Here is a 19,864-nt window from a genome sequence, read left to right as displayed (position 1 = left end):
ACAGGTGGTGTAATTCGTGTCTCAGCAGAGCTGATTATCTATCTCTGTGGATTGCCACAAAACATGCACTGTTGTTGGTACTTGAGGACAGGGTTGGGAAGCTCTGGTTTAGAGCATTGTTCATGGGAGAATTCATATAGCCAGCGAGTTGGGTTTAGTATGTCAGACTTTGTGTAATAAAACAGCAGTTTTACCTGGGGATTCCTCCAGTTACGTCCAGACTGATCACTCCCTCACCGTCGTCGTCCGCCGCCTACATCATCAACAATTCGCCCCGGAAAGTCCTCCCGTTGGTGCAGGCGCAGTCCGGACGCACGTGCTCCCCCGTTGCGCTCCTGTTGCTGGGAACATTCGGCCCCAATCAGTATTCGATCACATTATTGCTGAAGTCTTCTGAAATCAAGGTGGTACGATTGATATTTACTCATTGAGTTCCTAATAGGGAAATATAAATCATGCATACTAGAGAAGAGTGAAAGGTGTGTGCTCTGACCTGTCTTCACCTGACATATATACTGGCTGCCTCAAGTCTATTGGCTAATTGAAATTGACTCTCATTTAATTAAAATGGCAAGGCGTTTGTAAGCTGCATTCGCCTACCAGAATATGCAGGATCTAATGCTACCTCCCTGCCATTCCTGCAGGAGTTGGCCCAAGCAAAATACTTTGCATCTCAACAGGGGTGCCGCGTGTAGTCCTCCTTGTGAAATGGGGGGCAGCGCAAACACCCCCACAAAGCAACCATTGCCTGGGAGCGCCGCAACTGGGGGGGGGGGGGGGGGAGCGAGAACACATGGACGGTACACCCACCAGACGCGGCCTACACCTAGGGAGGACCATCCATGCTGCCCCAGCACACACCTTTTCACTCTTCTCTAGTATGCAAAATATAGATCATACCGAACGTTGTGAATACATTGCATACTGAATGCTTAGGTTTTATGGTGTCCATACATGGTACCATTTTTTTCATCCAAACTTACCATTACTATGTAAAATGGGGGAACTGCCTAAATTATTCTTTTAGTATATTCACTTAATTTACCCTTATTCTACATAGAAATGGTAAGATTGGATGAAAAAAATTGTACCATGTATGGGCACCATTATGCTTCGAATACTCAATTAGATTTTTCAGTCGATTTACTGTCCAATCTTATTTTCGATCGATTTTCCGATACATTTTCTTATCTTTTCTTATCAATTTCCATTCACTTATATGAGTAATCAATCAGAAAAATGAAAATAAGATCGGACATATCAGAAATTATCTATAAAACCATCTATCTGTTGAAAAAACTTCTGGTGTGTTTCCAGCATATGACTGATAATGTCTTTGGGAGCTAATTGGTTTAACTTGGTTCGTGGATGGGTGTTGAGATGCTTATAAGCATATGCTATTTTTGTTACACAGGGTTAAGTCCTGCTAACATCAGTTCTACAAGAAAAACTGCCAAACCAATCTCTGAAACCACCATTTCCTCCAGCGAATCCAGCCCTGAGCACAGGTAAGGGCACAAACAATTTTTCATTAAATAATAACTTAATGTAATGTTGGAAAATCCATTTCCTTTGTGATGGAAGAAGGGTGCTTCAGTGGTCAGTATCATGGAAAACTTGCATATTCTTTATTAATTTGGTTACTTTTTTGTCGCTGTATTCTGTACTTATTTCCAATACCAAGAAATGGAAAGCTACCCTTGCCAGATGAATTAAAAACTTTAATGGTTTTGCCCTGTGTGAGTTGCAGTGTCCATCAGCACAATAGAGGAGCTGGACATATATAAGGGTGTCTGGTATTAGGCTGCAAATGAAAGTTTTTCAGGACTTAAAGGGAAGGTTCAGGGACTGTCTAAAAAAAATAAAAATCCGCATCCACTTACCTCTGGCTTCCTCCAGCCCGTGGCAGGCAGGAGGTGCCCTCGGCGCCGCTCCGCAGGCTGCCGGTGGTCTCCGGTGGCCGACCCGACCTGGCCAGGCCAGCGGCCAGGTCGGACTCTTTCCGCGTTCCAAAATGCGCCTCACGGCGGCGCGCTGACGTCATCGGACGTCCTCCGGGCTTTACTGCGCAGGCTCAGAACTACTGAGCCTGCGCAGTAAAGCCCGGAGGACGTCCGATGACGTCAGCGCGCCGCCGTGAGGCGCATTTTGGAACGCGGAAGGAGCCCGACCTGGCCGCCGGCCTGGCCAGGTCGGGTCGGCCACCGGAGACCACCGGCAGCCTGCGGAGCGGCGCCGAGGGCACCTCCTGCCTGCCACGGGCTGGAGGAAGCCCCAGGTAAGTGGATGCGGATTTTTATTTTTTTTAGACAGTCCCTGAACCTTCCCTTTAATGAAGTACCCTAGAATTGGAATGAAAATCTTGACCTATGTATCAAATCATTTGCATGATCTTGTTTTGTTGTGAGTTTCTGTATGTTCTACCTGTATGTTAACCCATTTATCTATTGTGCAGCGCTGTGTAATATGTTGGCGCTTTATAAATACAATAAATAATAATAATAATAATATTAGCTGAAAAAAAAAGAAGTTAAGTCATACAATAAAAACATTTATTTAGCTTACCTATCCTGTTGGTCTTAATGTTTACTGTCAGATTTAAGAGAAATGTGATAAATGTGAAAAAAGAAAATATTTCTGCTGGTTTCCCTTGTTATGGTTTCTCTGTGATGCTAAAAATGACATCACTTCTGCCCTTTATTAATTTGTTAATTAATAAAGGGCAGCTCAGTGTTAATTTACTGCTTATTCTACAGATTACTGTCCCTCCTACAGCAAACATCACCTAGATAATAGGTTTACATCACTGTGTACTGTAAACTCTTCAAAGGGAGGAGAGATTCAATGACCTTCTGATCATAGTGTCCTTATCTTACCTGAAATGGGAAGTTTCTGTTATTTGCAATTTGAGATAAGCTTGTTACTGTAGCTAAAAACAAACAAACAAAAAAACTTCCCACGATCTTGTCCGCACTGCGCAGTTCAGCAAAGGCACACAAACCCGGTAGAAAAAAAAATAGGGGACATATAGGGACCTACAATATTTTTGAAAAAAAAGGAAAGGAGTTTACATATACAGTGGTGTGAAAAACTATTTGCCCCCTTCCTGACTTCTTATTCTTTTGCATGTTTGTCACACTTAAATGATTCTGCTCATCAAAAACCGTTAACTATTAGTCAAAGATAACCTAATTGAACACAAAATGCAGTTTTAAATGATGGTTTTTATTATTTAGTGAGAAAAAAAACTCCAAATCTACATGGCCCTGTGTGAAAAAGTGATTGCCCCCCCCCTTGTTAAAAAATAACTTAAAGGTGGTTTATTACACCTGAGTTCAATTTCTGTAGTCACCCCCAGGCCTGATTACTGCCACACCTGTTTCGATCAAGAAATCACTTAAATAGGAGCTATCTGACACAGAGAAGTAGACCAAAAGCACCTCAAAAGCTAGACATCATGCCAAGATCCAATGAAATTCAGGAACAAATGAGAACAAAAGTACTGTAAAGCTGGCCACTAACGTTCCAATTTCTAGCGAAAAATCATTCGAGCGATCAGAAATTCTGATCGGATTGGTTGTAAATAATCTCCATTGGTGGACACAATCGATTATGAACGAGTGAAAAAAATGTCGCCCGAATGAATTTTCGTCGAACGAAAATTTGGATTTTCTTGGTGGTCGTCATAGATAGGAAGCAAAGATTGGTTAGTTGATGGTGTATTGAACGATTTTTCATCCGATCAGAATTTCTGATCGCTCGAACGATTTTTTGCTAGAAATTGGACAGTTAGTGGCCACCTTAATTGAAATCTATCAGTGTGGTAAAGGTTATAAAGCCATTTCTAAAGCTTTGGGACTCCAGCGAACCACAGTGAGAGCCATTATCCACAAATGGCAAACACATGGAACAGTGATGAACCTTCCCAGGAATGGCCGGCCGACCAAAATTACCCCAAGAGCGCAGAGAAAACTCATCCGAGAGGCCACAAAAGACCCCAGGACAACATCTAAAGAACTGCAGGCCTCACTTGCTTCAATTAAGGTCAGTGTTCACGACTCCACCGCAAGAAAGAGACTGGGCAAAAACGGCCTGCATGGAAGATATCCAAGGCGCAAACCACTTTTAAGCAAAAAGAACATGAAGGCTCGTCTCAATTTTGCTAAAAAAACATCTCAATGATTGCCAAGACTTTTGGGAAAATACCTTGTGGACCGACGAGACAAAAGTTGAACTTTTTGGAAGGTGCGTGTCCCGTTACATCTGGCGTAGAAGTAACACAGCATTTCAGCAGAAGAACATCATACCAACAGTAAAATATGGTGGGGGTAGTGTGATGGTCTGGGGTTGTTTTGCTGCTTCAGGACCTGGAAGGCATGCTGTGATAGATGGAACCATGAATTCTACTGTCTACCAAAAAATCCTGAAGGAGAATGTCCGGCTATCTGTTCGTCAACTCAAGCTGAGGCAATCTTGGGTGCTGCAGCAGGACAATGACCCAAAACACACCAGCAAATTCACCTCTGAATGGCTGAAGAAAAACAAAATGAAGACTTTGGAGAGGCCTAGTCAAAGTTCTGACCTGAATCCTATTGAGATGTTGTGGCATGACCTTAAAAAGGCGGTTCATGCTAGAAAACCTTCAAATAAAGCTGAATTACAACAATTTTGCAAAGATGAGTGGGCCAAAATTCCTTCAGAGCACTGTAAAAGACTTGTTGCAAGTTATCGCAAATGCTTGATTGCAGTTATTGCTGCTAAGGGTGGCCCAACCAGTTATTAGGTTCAGGGGGCAATTTCTTTTTCACACAGAGCCATGTAGGTTTTGAGGTTTTTTTCTCACTAAATAATAAAAAACATCATTTAAAGGGACTCCGAGCTCACGAAAAAAAGAAAAGTTGTACTCACCAGGGGCTTTCTCCAGCCCAGTGCTGGTCGGGAGGTCCCACGCCGGCGTCCTGGCTCCTCTCCTTCTCCCCGCTCCGGTATAGCTGACAGGCCGCAGCCCGGGCGACACTCGGTGGAGTGTCGGGCTGCAGCTTCCGCGTATGACGCGGATTACGTCACACGCCGGCCGCCTCGCGTCATCACGGCGGCTGGCGTGAAAGTACTGCGCATGCGCGCTTTAATCGCGCATGCGCAGTACTTTCACGCCGGCCGCCGTGATGACGCGAGGCGGCCGGCGTGTGACGTAATCCGCGTCATACGCGGAAGCTGCAGCCCGACACTCCACCGAGTGTCGCCCGGGCTGCGGCCTGTCAGCTATACCGGAGCGGGGAGAAGGAGAGGAGCCAGGACGCCGGCGTGGGACCTCCCGACCAGCACTGGGCTGGAGAAAGCCCCTGGTGAGTACAACTTTTCTTTTTTTCGTGAGCTCGGAGTCCCTTTAAAACTGCATTTTGTGTTCAATTATGTTACCTTTGACTAATAGTTAACGGTTTTTAATGAGCAGAAACATTTAAGTGTGACAAACATGCAAAAGAATAAGAAATCAGGAAGGGGGCAAATAGTTTTTCACACCACTGTATATTTGGGGCACTAACTATTTTTAGGCCATTTTTTATTTTGTGATGTTACAACCTCCTTTAAAGCATAACTGAAGTGACATGACATGATAAGATAAACATAGGTACATGTAGTACAAGCCCTACTGAGACATTGTCTGAAGTACCTTTTTGTTTTCAAATGCAGCACTTGTTTTTGTTGTTATCTATACAAATAAGCTTGTCAACAGCTTGTGTTTGCTGAAAAGTAAATAGAAGGCAAATTGTTTTTATCTGGCTGGAAAAAGACTGATGATAGCATTTTTCTACTGGAAACTTCAAATGCTTATTACTAGTGTTGGTACAGTCAGCAAATTCAAATTTGTAACCTTGTTCTGAATTCAACCAATCTGAACTTGAACCTTAATGCATGCGCACTGCAGCTAAGGGAGTTAACTCTCCCTTGTTGCCACCTCTGTGGGTTGCCCTCCAAGTTGTGTTCCAGCTCTCATATACTTCCTCCTGATGGAAGTATATGAGAGTACTTTTACACTCTGATCACCCCATGCAGACTGATATTCACTTTAACGTTAAATTCTGCTTTCAAATTAGACTGCGTTGGTTTCCTGTTCGAATACATCAAAAACTGGAGGACATTCACAATCTCTGCTGCATAGATGTAGGCAAATAATAGGGCCAGCGTATAAAGTCACTGGACATACGTTTGCATTGAGTTTAATTCATTTATACTAACTAATGGCAAATTGAAGACAAACTGATGCAACTGATGATTAGTAAAAATTACAGTGTACTGTTATTAACACCTATTCGTTTATATTGTATTGAATAATTTACATCATTAAAGTGGACCTGCACTCTTGCACAGGACAAAAGGAAAACCTAGAGAAATGCACCTTGTATGTATTTAGAGAGCTTAGCCTGTCTTATTCCTCCTCATTTGTGCCTAAACACAAATTGTAATTTGATCTCTCCCCTGTGTCACATGAGATGGCAGATGAGCTCATTTGAAAGCACAGGATGTTAACAATATGTCTGCTTCCATGAGTCAGGAAGTAGAAACACTGCAGATGTATTGCAGGATTTGTATCAACTGTAACAAAGAAATGTTTGTCTTTAACCACTTCGGGACCAGCACTCTCTGCCCCCTTAAGGACCAGAGGGTGCTGGTCCAGTAAACCGCCGCTTCCCGACGAATCGCCACTAAAATCCGACGGTCACGCCGCTCTGTCCCCACCGAAGGCTGCTCTCTCTGCCGTTGCTATGACGGCAGAGCGCTGTGCGCCGGTCAGGAGCCGCTTTCATTGGCTCCTGACCCTGTCACTCCATGTAAGCCAATGGGAACGGCTCCTGCCCGGCTCACAGTGCTCTGCCGTCATAGAGGCGGCAGGGCAGCACATTGCAGCGGAGATCGAGCGGCAACAGTGGCGGGGGCGCGCGGTCAATGGGACGTAGTGCTTACGTCAGGTCCGAACCGCAGCGCCCCCTGCCCGCCGTAGATTTATACTGCGGCAGTCCGCAGATAGTTAAAGGGTATTATGGTGTTGTGTATCTTTTAGAGCAGAGAGGAAGTTCTGAGTTCAGGTCTGCTTTAAGGACCACTAATGCAAAAAGATTGTAACATTAAAATACATGCAAACACATTCATGTAAGTAGTACATTTCTCCCAGAGTAAAATGCACTATGAATTATGTGTTACCAATGTTACGCCTTACAAAAGCATTCCCTGGAAAGGATCTATGCAAAGATGCCGTCCGGCCTCCCTACTCATTTGCACATTTTGGCAGTTAAACTGGGCAACTGCCGTACAGCAAGTGCTTTTAAAAATAAAGAAAATAATGAGAATCCTTAACCTCCTGAGCGGTCTGGACGAGCTCAGCTCGTCCATCACCGCCGGAGGCTGCCGCTCAGGCCCTGCTGGGCCGATTTCCACCAAATAAAGTGCAGCACACGCAGCCGGCACTTTGCCAGCCGCGTGTGCTGCCTGATCGCCGCCGCTCTGCGGCGATTCGCCGCGAGCAGCGGCGAAAGAGGGCCCCCCTAGCCGCCTGAGCCCTGCGCAGCCGGAACAAAAAGTTCCGGCCAGCGCTAAGGGCTGGATCGGAGGCGGCTGACGTCAGGACGTCGGCTGACGTCGATGACGTCACTCCGCTCGTCGCTATGGCGACGATATAAGCAAAACAAGGAAGGCCGCTCATTGCGGCCTTCCTTGTTTATTCTGGGCGCCGGAGGCGATCGGAAGATCGCCTCCGGAGCGCCCTCTAGTGGGCTTTCATGCGGCCAACTTTCAGTTGGCTGCATGAAATAGTTTTTTTTTTATTTAAAAAAAACCCTCCCGCAGCCACCCTGGCGATTTAATCAGAACGCCAGGGTGGTTAATAAGGTGGCCACGCGCCATACAATTAAAAGATCAAATTTTACACCAATTCGAAAAATACAGTCCGTTGTCCCAAGAAAAACTAAAGCTTTTTTTTTTCATTAGTTTGATAAATCTCATCGAACTTCCTGTTTTTATTCGATAAAACAAGGTTAGGAGTGTTGGATTTTTCTGATCAATTTTTAAAATGGAATGGTGTGTGGTAGATTGTCAATTCAATCACTTTGTACAGATCCAATCAATTTTTTTCCGAGTTATCAATTATTTTATTCATGATTGGGGAAAAATCGAACATAGGTGTGTGGTACATTGGTCATATTTTTAAAATGTTACAGAAAAATGGTATGGTGTGTGGCCATGAATTAGTCAGATCCATCAGACTTTACTGTAAGTGACAGCTACATAGGAAAAATAAAATGTATAGTGCATTTTATGCTAGAACAAATGTACATTTTATAGCTAAACACATATTTTAACTTTTACAATTTTTCACGATAGTGGTCCTTTAAGTGTCCCTCAGTGGAACTCGCAATCCACAATCCAGAGCCAATTTATATTATGTATTTTTTGGAAAGAGAGGAAGAGAGAGACACACACATACCTTTCCAGGTTTCTGGGTTGTGTGAGACAATTGAAGTGCTCAAAGGGAAGCAGTGCCAGCCTTGTGGAGACCATACAAGCTCCATTTAAAGTGGACCTGAACTCAGAACTTCCTCTCTGTTCTAAATAAGCAACAGCATAATAACCTTCAAAGAAAAACATTTCTTTTTTTTACAGCTGATACAAATCCTGCAATAAATTGCAGTGTGTCCACTTCCTGCTTTCATGGAAGCAGACCTAGGGCTAGCATCCTGTGTTTGCAAATTAGATGCTCTGCTGAGGCAGCCAGCTGACACAACTGAGACATCAAATTACAGTTGTGATTAGTCACAGATGAGGGGGAATTAGACAGGCTAAACTCTCTAAATACATACAGGGTGCATTTCTCTATATTTTCCTTTTGTCCTGTGCAATAGTTCAGGTCCACTTTAAACCCTGCTGTTGATATTAAAGTCATATACACTTGCCCTACTGTAGACTTCAAAATGAAATCAATAATCCCCCTTTGATTCTCAGATGAATATCTGTGGCTAAATGTATCATGCCCAACATTACTTCTTAAAGGACAACCGAGGCGACATGTGACATGCTGAGATAGATATGTGTATGTGCAGTGCCCAGCACACAAATAACTATGTTGTGTTCCTTTTTTACTTTCTCTGCCTGAAAGAGTTAAACATCAGGTATGCAAGTGACAGTTTCTGTCCGGGTTGGACTGGGTCAGACTATAGCATAACCCTCACTGATAAATAATTACAGCCATAAAACACTTCCCTGTCAGTAAATGGTTTCTGAAAGCAGAAAAGAGATAAAAAGGGTCAATAATTCATAGATTTGAGCTTAAGCATTCTTCAATGAAAGTGTCATTGAGCAGAGACAATGAAACAGTAAAAACTTAAAAACTAGATTTAAATATAAAATAAGACGGTGGGATATCTAAAAAGTCATTTTTAAAAGAAGGATAGATACAATTGTTTTTCTAATCAGTTTATTTTCACCTCGGATGTCCCTTAAAGGATACCCGAGGTGAATGTTTGTACGGATGTGTTGAAAATAAATAACCTCCTTGAACTAGCAGTGGCCAGGATTGGTGTGGAACCTTCCTTGTATTTAGCACACGGATGATGCATCAAGTGGTGGGAAGAGAAGTTTGTTTTAACTGTCTGGTCTACCCACAAGTGTAACCAAGACTCTCTTACAGCCACTTCAGGTCTGCAGGCCCAAAGCCATAAATACAGAGAGCAGCCTTTTGCAAATTCCTTAGTAAGGAGGCATAAGCCGCGTTTTCACTAGAGACGTCACCAATTCTTGTTTTGCAGATCTTCCCCAATGTGTTTTTACCAATTTTACTTGTTCTTCGATATTTGGCTGTGACCTTGGTCACCTCCTCTCTAACTAATGTAAAAATCGTTGCTTGACTTGAATGCTTCTGCTCGGCGTTTCCAGGAAGCCCAGGTATTGTTGTGCAGCTGTTGTCTTCTCATTTTAAGACTCCATTGACATCGCAGTGAACCTCAAATTAGCGTGTACAGCTGCTCTCCATAGGGCTACTTAGAGAGCAGACAATGGCAGTTGTCAGGCAGGGAGCTGACATAATGCAGCGAAAGTCTTGAAGAAACAAAGTGGCATACTCCTTCTTGTTAATATTGACAGAATGTAAAACGAGCTTCACTCTCGGCATATTTTGTGCCTTATTCCTAAACAGACCTGCAACGTTTTCTTCTAAACGTCCAATTTATCAGCTCCCCTGTTCACAGCTTTGTTCATTTCTTGAATTAAATCCCTCTCTTGTGTACATTACTAGTAGAAAAAAAGATACAGCGAGATCGGCTGTGTTAAAAGTATTTCTCTTAGTGCAATTTTAACTTAAAGCTGAAATCAAAAAATCAAAGCAGACTTTTTGTTTTGTTTTCGTTACTGAGGATCATGCATAAAAAAGAACAAAACCTTTTAAATAATTTTTTTTAAATACACTTAATTTCGAAATGGGGAGCTATAGAAATTACCATCATAGACCCCATTCTGCCCCCACCCAAAAAAAATGTTTTGAGTTTTTTGTGGTTGTGACAAAGTAACCAATCAGCTCGGGGTGACCCAAACCACTAGGAGTGTATAGGGGGGTAAAAGAGACCGAAAAGCCCCCCTACTAAACAGCAATGCTCAGTGTAATTTGCCTTCTTAAAACAAAGGGAAACTTGCAATAATTCAACTATAAGTGATTAGTGGTTACCCACAATGCTCCACTACTGAATATGCAATTTCTCTTTTCGCCTCTGTAAGCCAGGCTAGCATCCAGAACCCCCACATATAGACAGCCTGTTTCAGGCTTTTGGCCCTCATCAGTACATGGCAGGGATTGATTTGGCTGATATACAACAGAGTAACCAAGCAGCTCGGGGTGACCCAAACCACTAGGAGTGTATAGGGGGATGAAAGAGACCGAAAAGCCCTCCTACTAATAAGCAATGCTTGGTGAAATTTGCCTTTTTAAAACAGAAGGAAACTTGCAATAATTCAGCTATAAGTGAACATTAGTGGTTATGCCGACCTCCACATCTAATGGTTTTCGAATCACTCCCATAGAAAAAAAGAGGAGGCTGAACACCTGATTGTATACTTGCACCAGGGTAGTAACTCAGAAAGTGTTCTCAGTAGATGGCAGACTTAAAGCCAGGGAACTTGGATTTTTTAGAAACTGGGAAAGATGGAGGCGTCCAATGCTCCCTAATGCAAGCTGGATCTTAAGCCACTGAAACTGTGGTCATGTGACCACAGACTACCTTTCCCAGAGCAAAAAGGTAAAGGGGCTTAGCTTCTAGGCATAATGTAGATCTGAAGAAATCTTGGGCAATATGAGTTGGGCATATGGAGACAAGTGAGGTTACCATAAGTGAGAACTGCAAAACAGAAACATTTTTGGTAAAAGATTTCTTTTTAGGGCTTTATGCACTAGACTACAGTTAAGTTGCAGTACTAGTGTGGTCACCGCACATTACTAAAGTCTGCATTTAGGTATGATTAGCTATGGTAACATGAGCTTTTGGTGGTCCTTTAAGCTAATGCACTACTCACAGGTGCACAACAACAGCACCCCGGACCCCCAAGCAAAATAATCACGGTGGGCCCCCCTGCACCTCCCCAAACAATACCAAACTCCTCCCCTCCACACACACACATTGCTTGTCATGGCTGGAAAATCCCTTCTCACTAAAAACCCCTATAGTGGCCATCTATTCCGCTCCTCCTCTCTCGTTGAGCACAGGGAGCGCTGTTATGTTTACTTAGTCCACACTGCATCTGGTCTCCTCTTCCTCCTGGCAAATGTGCACTCTATGCTGCCCTCCTGAGGCTGATGGTGTGACGTGCATTGGGAGCTGGAAAATATCTGCATACAGCATGCAGATGCCAGAGTGAGACAAGATGCTGTGTGGACTAGATAAATATAACTGTGCTCGCTACACTTTACTACTGTATACACAACAAGGGGGAACAGGAGTGGACCCCTAAAGGTGCGTACACACGCACTACGGCCGCCAACAACGGGTCCGTCAGACCCTACCGCTGGGCGGACTTTCAGGCGACAGTTACATAGTTACATAGTTATTTTGGTTGAAAAAAGACATACGTCCATCGAGTTCAACCAGTACAAAGTACAACTCCAGCCCGTCCCCCACATACCCCTGTTGATCCAGACAGCAGCGCATGTGTATGCACTGTCGACGGACTGATGGGGCTGTTTCTGAACGGTCCGCCGGGCTCTCGGCCCCCTACCATCAGGATAAACATAGGGGCTATTGTTATGCCGCTGATTGCTTGTTATGTCCTGTGGTGTGTTGTCACTAAGCAGATTAGTACACATGGCCTTTTTTTGGTGGTAGTACACACTTAAACACCCACAGAGCGCTTACATTTAACTTTTAAGTGGATTTAAATTGATATCCAGGGTATATAGCTTCTAGCTGCTCCTGTTTTTTTAAACCTTTAAAGATTGTACTTTATATTGTTTTCCCTCCTTGGAATCGTAGTTCATGGTGGGTCATGTGTAAGCTATAATTTACAAATAGTAATTTACAAATGGGCCTCTGAGGAAATCGCTTAGAGCCACGAAATGCAGATCAAGCCTAACCGCACATTCTTCAGCATACTGTATGCCTTGGAAGAGTCCTATTCGTGGTGACAATGAAGCAGTCGTACTACTACGTATAATTATGGGTTATGTAATGTAGTGTATATGAAGATTTAATCAGTAGTGAAAGGTCAATGCAGTTCCCATCTCTGGCTAGGAGTGTGCACTGTGTGATCTTCCAAAAAGAGATTCAGGGGACCTTTCAAAACAGATTATATGCAAAAACAATAAAAGGTGCTTGAACATGAATTACAAGTCCTTCTCAAAAAATTAGCATATTGTTCATTATTTTCTGTAATGTACTGATAAACATTAGACTTTCATATATTTTAGATTCATTACACACAACTGAAGTAGTTCAAGCCTTTTATTGTTTTAATATTGATGATTTTGGCATACAGCTCATGAAAACCCAAAATTCCTATCTCAAAAAATTAGCATATCATGAAAAGGTTCTCTAAACGAGCTATTAACCTAATCATCTGAATCAACTAATTAACACTAAACACCTGCAAAAAATTCCTGAGGCTTTTAAAAACTCCCAGCCTGGTTCATTACTCAAAACCGCAATCATGGGTAAGACTGCCGACCTGACTGCCGTCCAGAAGGCCATCATTGACACCCTCAAGGGTAAGACACAGAAATTTCTGAACTACCACCATCTATCATGGTTCCCAGAGTGCTGTATCAAGGCACCTCAGTGGGAAGTCTGTGGGAAGGAAAAAGTGTGGCAGAAAACGCTGCACAACGAGAAGAGGTGACCGGACCCTGAGGAAGATTGTGGAGAAGGACCGATTCCAGACCTTGGGGGAGCTGCGGAAGCAGTAGCCTAAGTCTGGAGTAGAAACATCCAGAGCCACCGTGTACAGGCGTATGCAGGAAATGGGCTACAGGTGCCGCATTCCCAAGGTCAAGCCACTTTTGAACCAGAAACAGCGGCAAAAGCACCTGACCTGGGCTACAGAAAAGCAGCACTGGACTATTGCTCAGTGGTCCAAAGTACCGTATTTTTCGGACTATAAGACGCTCCGGACCATAAGACGCACCTAGGTTTAGAGGACAAAAACCAGGGAAAAACCAGGAAAAAAATACATACTAAACCTGGGTGCATCCATGGTCCAGGAGTGTCTTATGGACCTTTCCTTCCCCTTCCCCCCTAGATGTTTTTGTCTGTTATACTGCCTAGCTACACTAACCAGTGCTGCCCCCACAAACTAAACTACACTTCAGTGCCCCTGCTGCCCCCCACCCCAGCTACACTGCACTACACAAACCCCTGCTCCCTCCTCCTCCCCCTCCCAGCTACACTGCACTACACTACACTACACAACCTCCTCCCCCTTTTCCCCAGCTGCACTAACTAACCAATAACATTACATTAAATGATATCTCACCAGCCTGGGTGTCCATGCTGTACAATTGATCTTAATGAGATGCACAGTGGGGTGGCAGCAGCAGCACCATGTGATCCACAATGTTTCAAAGTGGCTTAGCAGCAGCCGCTGTAAATATGCAGATTACTGGTCCTTTGATCTTAATCTCCCCTTCTTGCCCCGCAGGAGCATGTTCCACAATGTGGCATAGTTAAAGCTGCTGATATCCCCACTGCTGGTCCTTTGATCATAATCTTCTTAGCGGCCCCGCAGCATCGCGATCCGAAATGTTTCTATGCGGCATAGGAGAAGCCGCCGATATCCCCAATGCCGGTCTGTCCCGCAGCAGCGCGATCTGTAATGGTTGTATGCGGCCGTTTCCCCAATGCTGGTGCTTTGATCTCGCCCAGCATCAGTGCAATCCCGGTATATTCAGCCGCTATAGCGGCAGGGTCCTCAGAGGCTTCCGTACTGCCTTGTCGACTTGCGCCCTCTCATGACCTGCGGCGCACGTGCACTGGGTCATGGGGTGACACACATAAACAATGTAGTACGGAAGCCTCTGAGGACCCTGCGCTATAGCGGCTGAATACACCGGGATTGCACTGATGCTGGGCGAGATCAAAGCACCAGCATTGGGGAAACGGCCGCATACAACCATTACAGATCGCGCTGCTGCGTGACATATAAAAAATGTAAGATTAAAGGACCAGCATTGGGGATATCAGCGGCTTCTCCTATGCCGCATAGAAACATTATGGATCGCGCTGCTGCGGGGCCCGCTAAGAAGATATAGATCAAAGGACCAGCAATTTGCATAATTACAGTGGCTGCTGCTAAGCCACTTAACACTCTGGATCGCGCTGCTGCCGCCTGCTACTCCATGTACAACTGACGGAAACCAGCACCAGGGGAGGTAGGACTATAACATGTTACATTCGGACTATAAGACGCAGCAACTTTTTTTCCCCACTTTTGGGGGAGAAAAAGTGCGTCTTATAGTCCGAAAAATACGGTACTTTTTTGGGATGAAAGCAACTTTTGCATGTCATTCGGAAATCAAGGTGCCAGAGTCTGGAGGAAGACTGGGGAGAGGGAAATGCCAAAATGCCTGAAGTCCAGTGTCAAGTACCCACAGTCAGTGATGGTCTGGGGTGCCATGTCAGCTGCTGGTGTTGGTCCACTGTGTTTTATCAAGGGCAGGGTCAATGCAGAGATTTTGGAGCACTTCATGCTTCCATCTGCTGAAAAGCTTTATGGAGATGAAGATTTCATTTTTCAGCATGACCTGGCACCTGCTCGCAGTGCCAAAACCACTGGTAAATGGTTTACTGACCATGGTATTACTGTGCTCAATTGGCCTGCCAACTCTCCTGACCTGAACCCCATAGAGAATCTGTGGGATATTGTGAAGAGAAAGTTGAGAGACACAAGACCCAACACTCTGGATGAGCTTAAGGCCGCTATCGAAGCATCCTTGTCCTCCATAACACCTGAGCAGTGCCACAGGCTGATTGCCTCCATGCCACGCCGCACTGAAGCAGTCATTTCTGCAAAAGGATTCCCGACCAAGTATTGAGTGCATAACTGAACATAATTATTTGAAGGTTGACTTTTTTTGTTTTAAAAACACTTTTCTTTTATTGGTCGGATGAAATATGCTAATTTTTTGAGAATTTTGGGTTTTCATGAGCTGTATGCCAAAATCATCAATATTACAACAATAAAAGGCTTGAACTACTTCAGTTGTGTGTATTTGAATCTAAAATATATGAAAGTCTAATGTTTATCAGTACATTACAGAAAAGAATGAACTTTATCACAATATGCTAATTGTTTGAGAAGGACCTGTATATGCCACGATTTAGCACCTGTTGTGGGTATGAAATGCATTAGCGCTTACCCTCTTGTATGCACCTGCTTATTGATTTGACTAGAGAAAGTTGTCCAGACTCCCCCCCCGAATCCATCATGCCCCACAAATAAAGCATGGAGAAGCTGAGATGGGCAGCATATTGCTTGAATTCCTCCACCTCCTCTGTTTTCTGTAGGCAGGGCCAGTTTAAGGGGCCCTGCGGCAAACTGCAGGGTTGGGGCACCCCTGCGCAGCCCCCCACCCCCCCACCCCCCCCCCCCCGCGCCATTACCCCTCTGCTCCCTTGGGCCCTGAAAGTATATTAGTAGCGATAATTGCCTCAGTCGCGACGTGTGAGCTGGCTGGCAGCGGCTGCACTTTGAGGCAGGCTGTCTCTCTCTCACTCTATGACCCGACGCGTCATGTGTTTACACAAACCGGATCATAGAGTGTGACAGCATGCCTCAAAGTGCAGCCGCTGTCCGTCCGCTCACACACCGGGACTGAGGTGATTATTGCTACTAATATACTTTCAAGGCCCCAGTGAGCAGTGCGAGTGGGGGGGGCAGGCAGCCAGGGCCGGCACTGCGGGGCCTCAGCAGGGGTCGGGGCCCTGGAGCAGTTGCCCCCTTTGCCTCTATGGTAGCGCCGGCCCTGTCTGTAGAAGGATGAGGAGAAGGTGATTCTTGTGGTGACCACAACCCAAGGTCACCTAAAGTTAAAAGAGAGACCAGGAGCCTGATGGTGTAGTATCATTAAGTATGGTGGAGATAATGATAGATGGTGGTAAGAATATACCAATAAAGGTGAGTTGCAAAGACTTGCTACCACTGTATAAGCCTGCAGGAAATTAATCGTCCCTACTCTTTTGTCCAGATATCTATAAAGGAACAGGATCTGATGGGTTGCTCTCCTAGGGATCTTTGAAGTTTATTAGGAGTATAAACTAAAAAATCTACTCCTACTATGTAGGTTTAAGAATAAACATTGGGGTGGAGGTGCCTGATGTATAACATGTATATTACCGGCTTCTGTACCAGCAGTTTCTGGCCCAGCAGTTTCTGTACCAGCAGTTTCAGCGATTGCGGGGTTATAAAAGAATTGGGTTTACTGACGTCACTTCGTACAAACCCACTGCTACGGCCGATCACACAACTCTTCCATCATCGCAGACCCCTCATTTTGCTGTCGCTATGAAGGGAGAGCTCCCTGAGACGGTCAGGAGCCGATTTCATCGGCTCTGGACCCTGTCATCAATGTAAGCCTATGAGATAGGCTCACAGGTCAGGAGCAAATTAAATCGACTCTCTCATCATCGCAGACCCCTAGCCCTGCAGTCGCTATGAAGGCAGAGCTCCCTTAGCTGGTCAGGAGCCAATTTCATTGGCTCCTGACTCTGTCATCAATATGAGCCTATGAGATAGGGGTCCGGAGTCCATGAAATCGACTCCTGACTGGCTGAGGGAGATCTGCCATCATACCGACGGCAGAGCAAGAGGGCTGCAGTCGCAAGAGAGCAGTGCGGCAGGGATAGCAGGTGCCAAAAGGTTTAGATTTTAATCAGCGCAGTCCAGAAGCAGTTAATCATCAAGGAGAGGTAGAGCTTACCTCGCCAGATGACACAAAGACCATTATGGCTGGAAACAGAATTTTTATTCAACACAATATTAAGACAACCTGTTTCATGGGTCCATTGCCCATTCAACAACAAAAGTGCCTTGGTTTAAGCTGTAAACGAGCATGAGCAAGTCTAGATGTGCAGTGCATTAAGAAGACGATGTGGGTGTTTACAGTGGAAGTGAGGCACACTTGAATGGTATTCAGCATAGTTCGTAAGGAGCCTTAACGCTTCTGTGCATCTGACCCTTCTATAGTTTTCCTTCTAAAATCATTTGGGATCCTGAGAAAAATTAAAAAGGCGGAAGTGCCAGGAAATAATTGTTACCAACCAGCACCTTTACCATTGCAGTCAAAAAAGTGCATATCATCCAACTCGCATAGTATCACAGCATCAGTAACTACAATTTAGAACCCAGCTTTAGCACTGAAGGTTCCAGAAATGCCAAATAGAGTTAGCTGCACCACTTCTGGATTAAGGACTGAGTTTGAGACTTTAATTACAGACCTTTCCCCTAAGGAAAGCTTATTTAAATTGGAACTCTGTAATACCAGACTGAATGCTCAGTCAGGGTCAGGGATTTTATCAGGGCTGGTAACAAGCAGGCTGAGCAGCGAGGGATGAAACAGGGCAGGTGTTTTCTCTAATGTTCCCACTGATATATATATATAGTAAAATTCATTTGGGTGCTTCGTCTCTGGTTCACTTTAATAATTCCACTTTATACTAAACTCTTAAAACCTGTGAGTCTCTGTATAAACACTGAGAGCAATAGATTAACATAGGGCTTGTTAACCTTTATCTAAATGTTCTGTGCAGTATTGCTTTTTTTTTTTTTTTTCCTATCAAATGTAATTTAACTAGTCTGCCCACTCCTTGTGTTTTTCTACACTGTTTTGTTTGTACTCATTTTGTACTTGGCACCTTACTTTTTTGTGTTGTTTTATTTTATGTATTTTCTTTGGCTTAAAGGAGTTATTAGCCGAAATAAAAAAAAAAAGAGCTATACTCACCTGGGGCTTTCTCCAGCCCCTTGCTGCCGATTGTCCCATGCCGACCTCTCCGCTCTCTGCCGCCGTCCCGGCCCCCCCGCACGGTGCAGCGGCCTTACTGCGCCTGCGTGAACCGCTGCTTCCAATCATCGCCACGGCGCACTGCGCAGTAGTTCTGCGCAGTGCGCCACGGACCACGTGCCGATGATTGACAGCGGCGGTTCGCGCAGGCGCAGTAATGCCGAACCCGCAGTCGGCCTCTGCACCGTGTGGGGAGCCCAGGACGGCGGCGGAGTGGTCGGCGTGGGACAGTCGGCAGCAAGGGGCTGGAAAAAGCCCCCGGTGAGTAAAGCTCATTTTTTTCATTTCGGCTGATAACTCCTTTAAGGCCCATACACACATGCAAAGAATGTAGCCCAGAGGGGATTGATGCCCAAACCCTCAGGCAACAATGCAGGGTTGAGGCAGAGAGATGTGTCACTAGTCTGTAGACTAGCAACATGTTATTTTGCCATATGGGGGGAGCATCTGTCTGTGAAGTCATGCGGGAGCAAGGTAAGTGGGGAGAGTAATGCTTTTGGCTGAAGCAACCTGCCAGGTCACACCGACCGTTTGAAAGGGGTCAGAGGCTGCCACAGTCAAGTTTCTCAGTAGAGGGGGTCATTATCAGACATCTCTGCCAAGTTTCATTTAGCGTGTGTACGAAGCTTTAAAGTTTTTCCAACAGAATCTATATTAGCATTAGGCATAAGTGCAAATGTCCTCTAACACAGGAAGTGGAAGTTGTGCTAGCAAATGGAAGCGTCTCGCTAATAGTTGATTAGCCAACATCTCATGTTAACATTTCTCTCAGACAATAAATTGGCAGTTGCTCAATTCTACTTAGTGGTATAGTTTTCACTTCCGTGATCAGTGGAGATTTTTATGCTTGGAGAATTTTCAGCTTATCCACGATATGATTATGGATTTCATTGAAAAATGTAGAGTACAAAGTATCAAATAAATGCAATTCTGCAAATTGCATGATTACCCAAGATATATCAGAAGTAAACATAATCTGTCTATTACACTACATTTTAGCCTGTTTTGCATTCTTTTTATTTTTCATCCACTCTGTTTTATATTATTACTTAGTTCTGCTCTCATAAAGGCTTTTTTTTCTCAAGAACCATTGAGAAGAAAATTATAAATTTTAGAAACCAACTATAATTAAATATAACTCCGCTAAAAGGTGAAGAAAAAAAAACCACACAAAAAACCTTCCATGTTCTACATTATCTGTACAAAATTACAATTAGTTTTATTTACTCAATTAATTGATTAAACTGCCATCTATATTTCTATATACCGTTTGTCTTCAGGAGAACATTAACCATTTTCAAAATTGTTTTACTTTAAATGTATAATTTAATTGTATTGTTT

At 44.2% G+C, this 19,864-nt stretch overlaps 1 protein-coding gene across 2 annotated transcripts in view; it reads left to right on the top strand.

Annotated features, from left to right (window-relative positions):
* KIZ (kizuna centrosomal protein) overlaps nucleotides 1–19,864 on the top strand; it is a 211,252-nt gene that overhangs the window by 150,313 nt on the left and 41,075 nt on the right. For both annotated transcript variants that reach the window (XM_068232433.1, XM_068232434.1), the window contains exon 12: nucleotides 1,415–1,508. In XM_068232433.1, coding sequence (XP_068088534.1) covers nucleotides 1,415–1,508 — 94 coding nt within the window. The remainder of the gene's footprint in view (nucleotides 1–1,414; nucleotides 1,509–19,864) is intronic.

Source organism: Hyperolius riggenbachi, chromosome 4 (assembly GCF_040937935.1).
Source record: "Hyperolius riggenbachi isolate aHypRig1 chromosome 4, aHypRig1.pri, whole genome shotgun sequence".
In the NCBI taxonomy this organism is placed as follows: Eukaryota; Metazoa; Chordata; class Amphibia; order Anura; family Hyperoliidae; genus Hyperolius; species Hyperolius riggenbachi.
The sequence above is the reverse complement of the archived record's forward strand: the minus strand, read 5'-3'. Positions and strand labels throughout refer to the sequence as shown.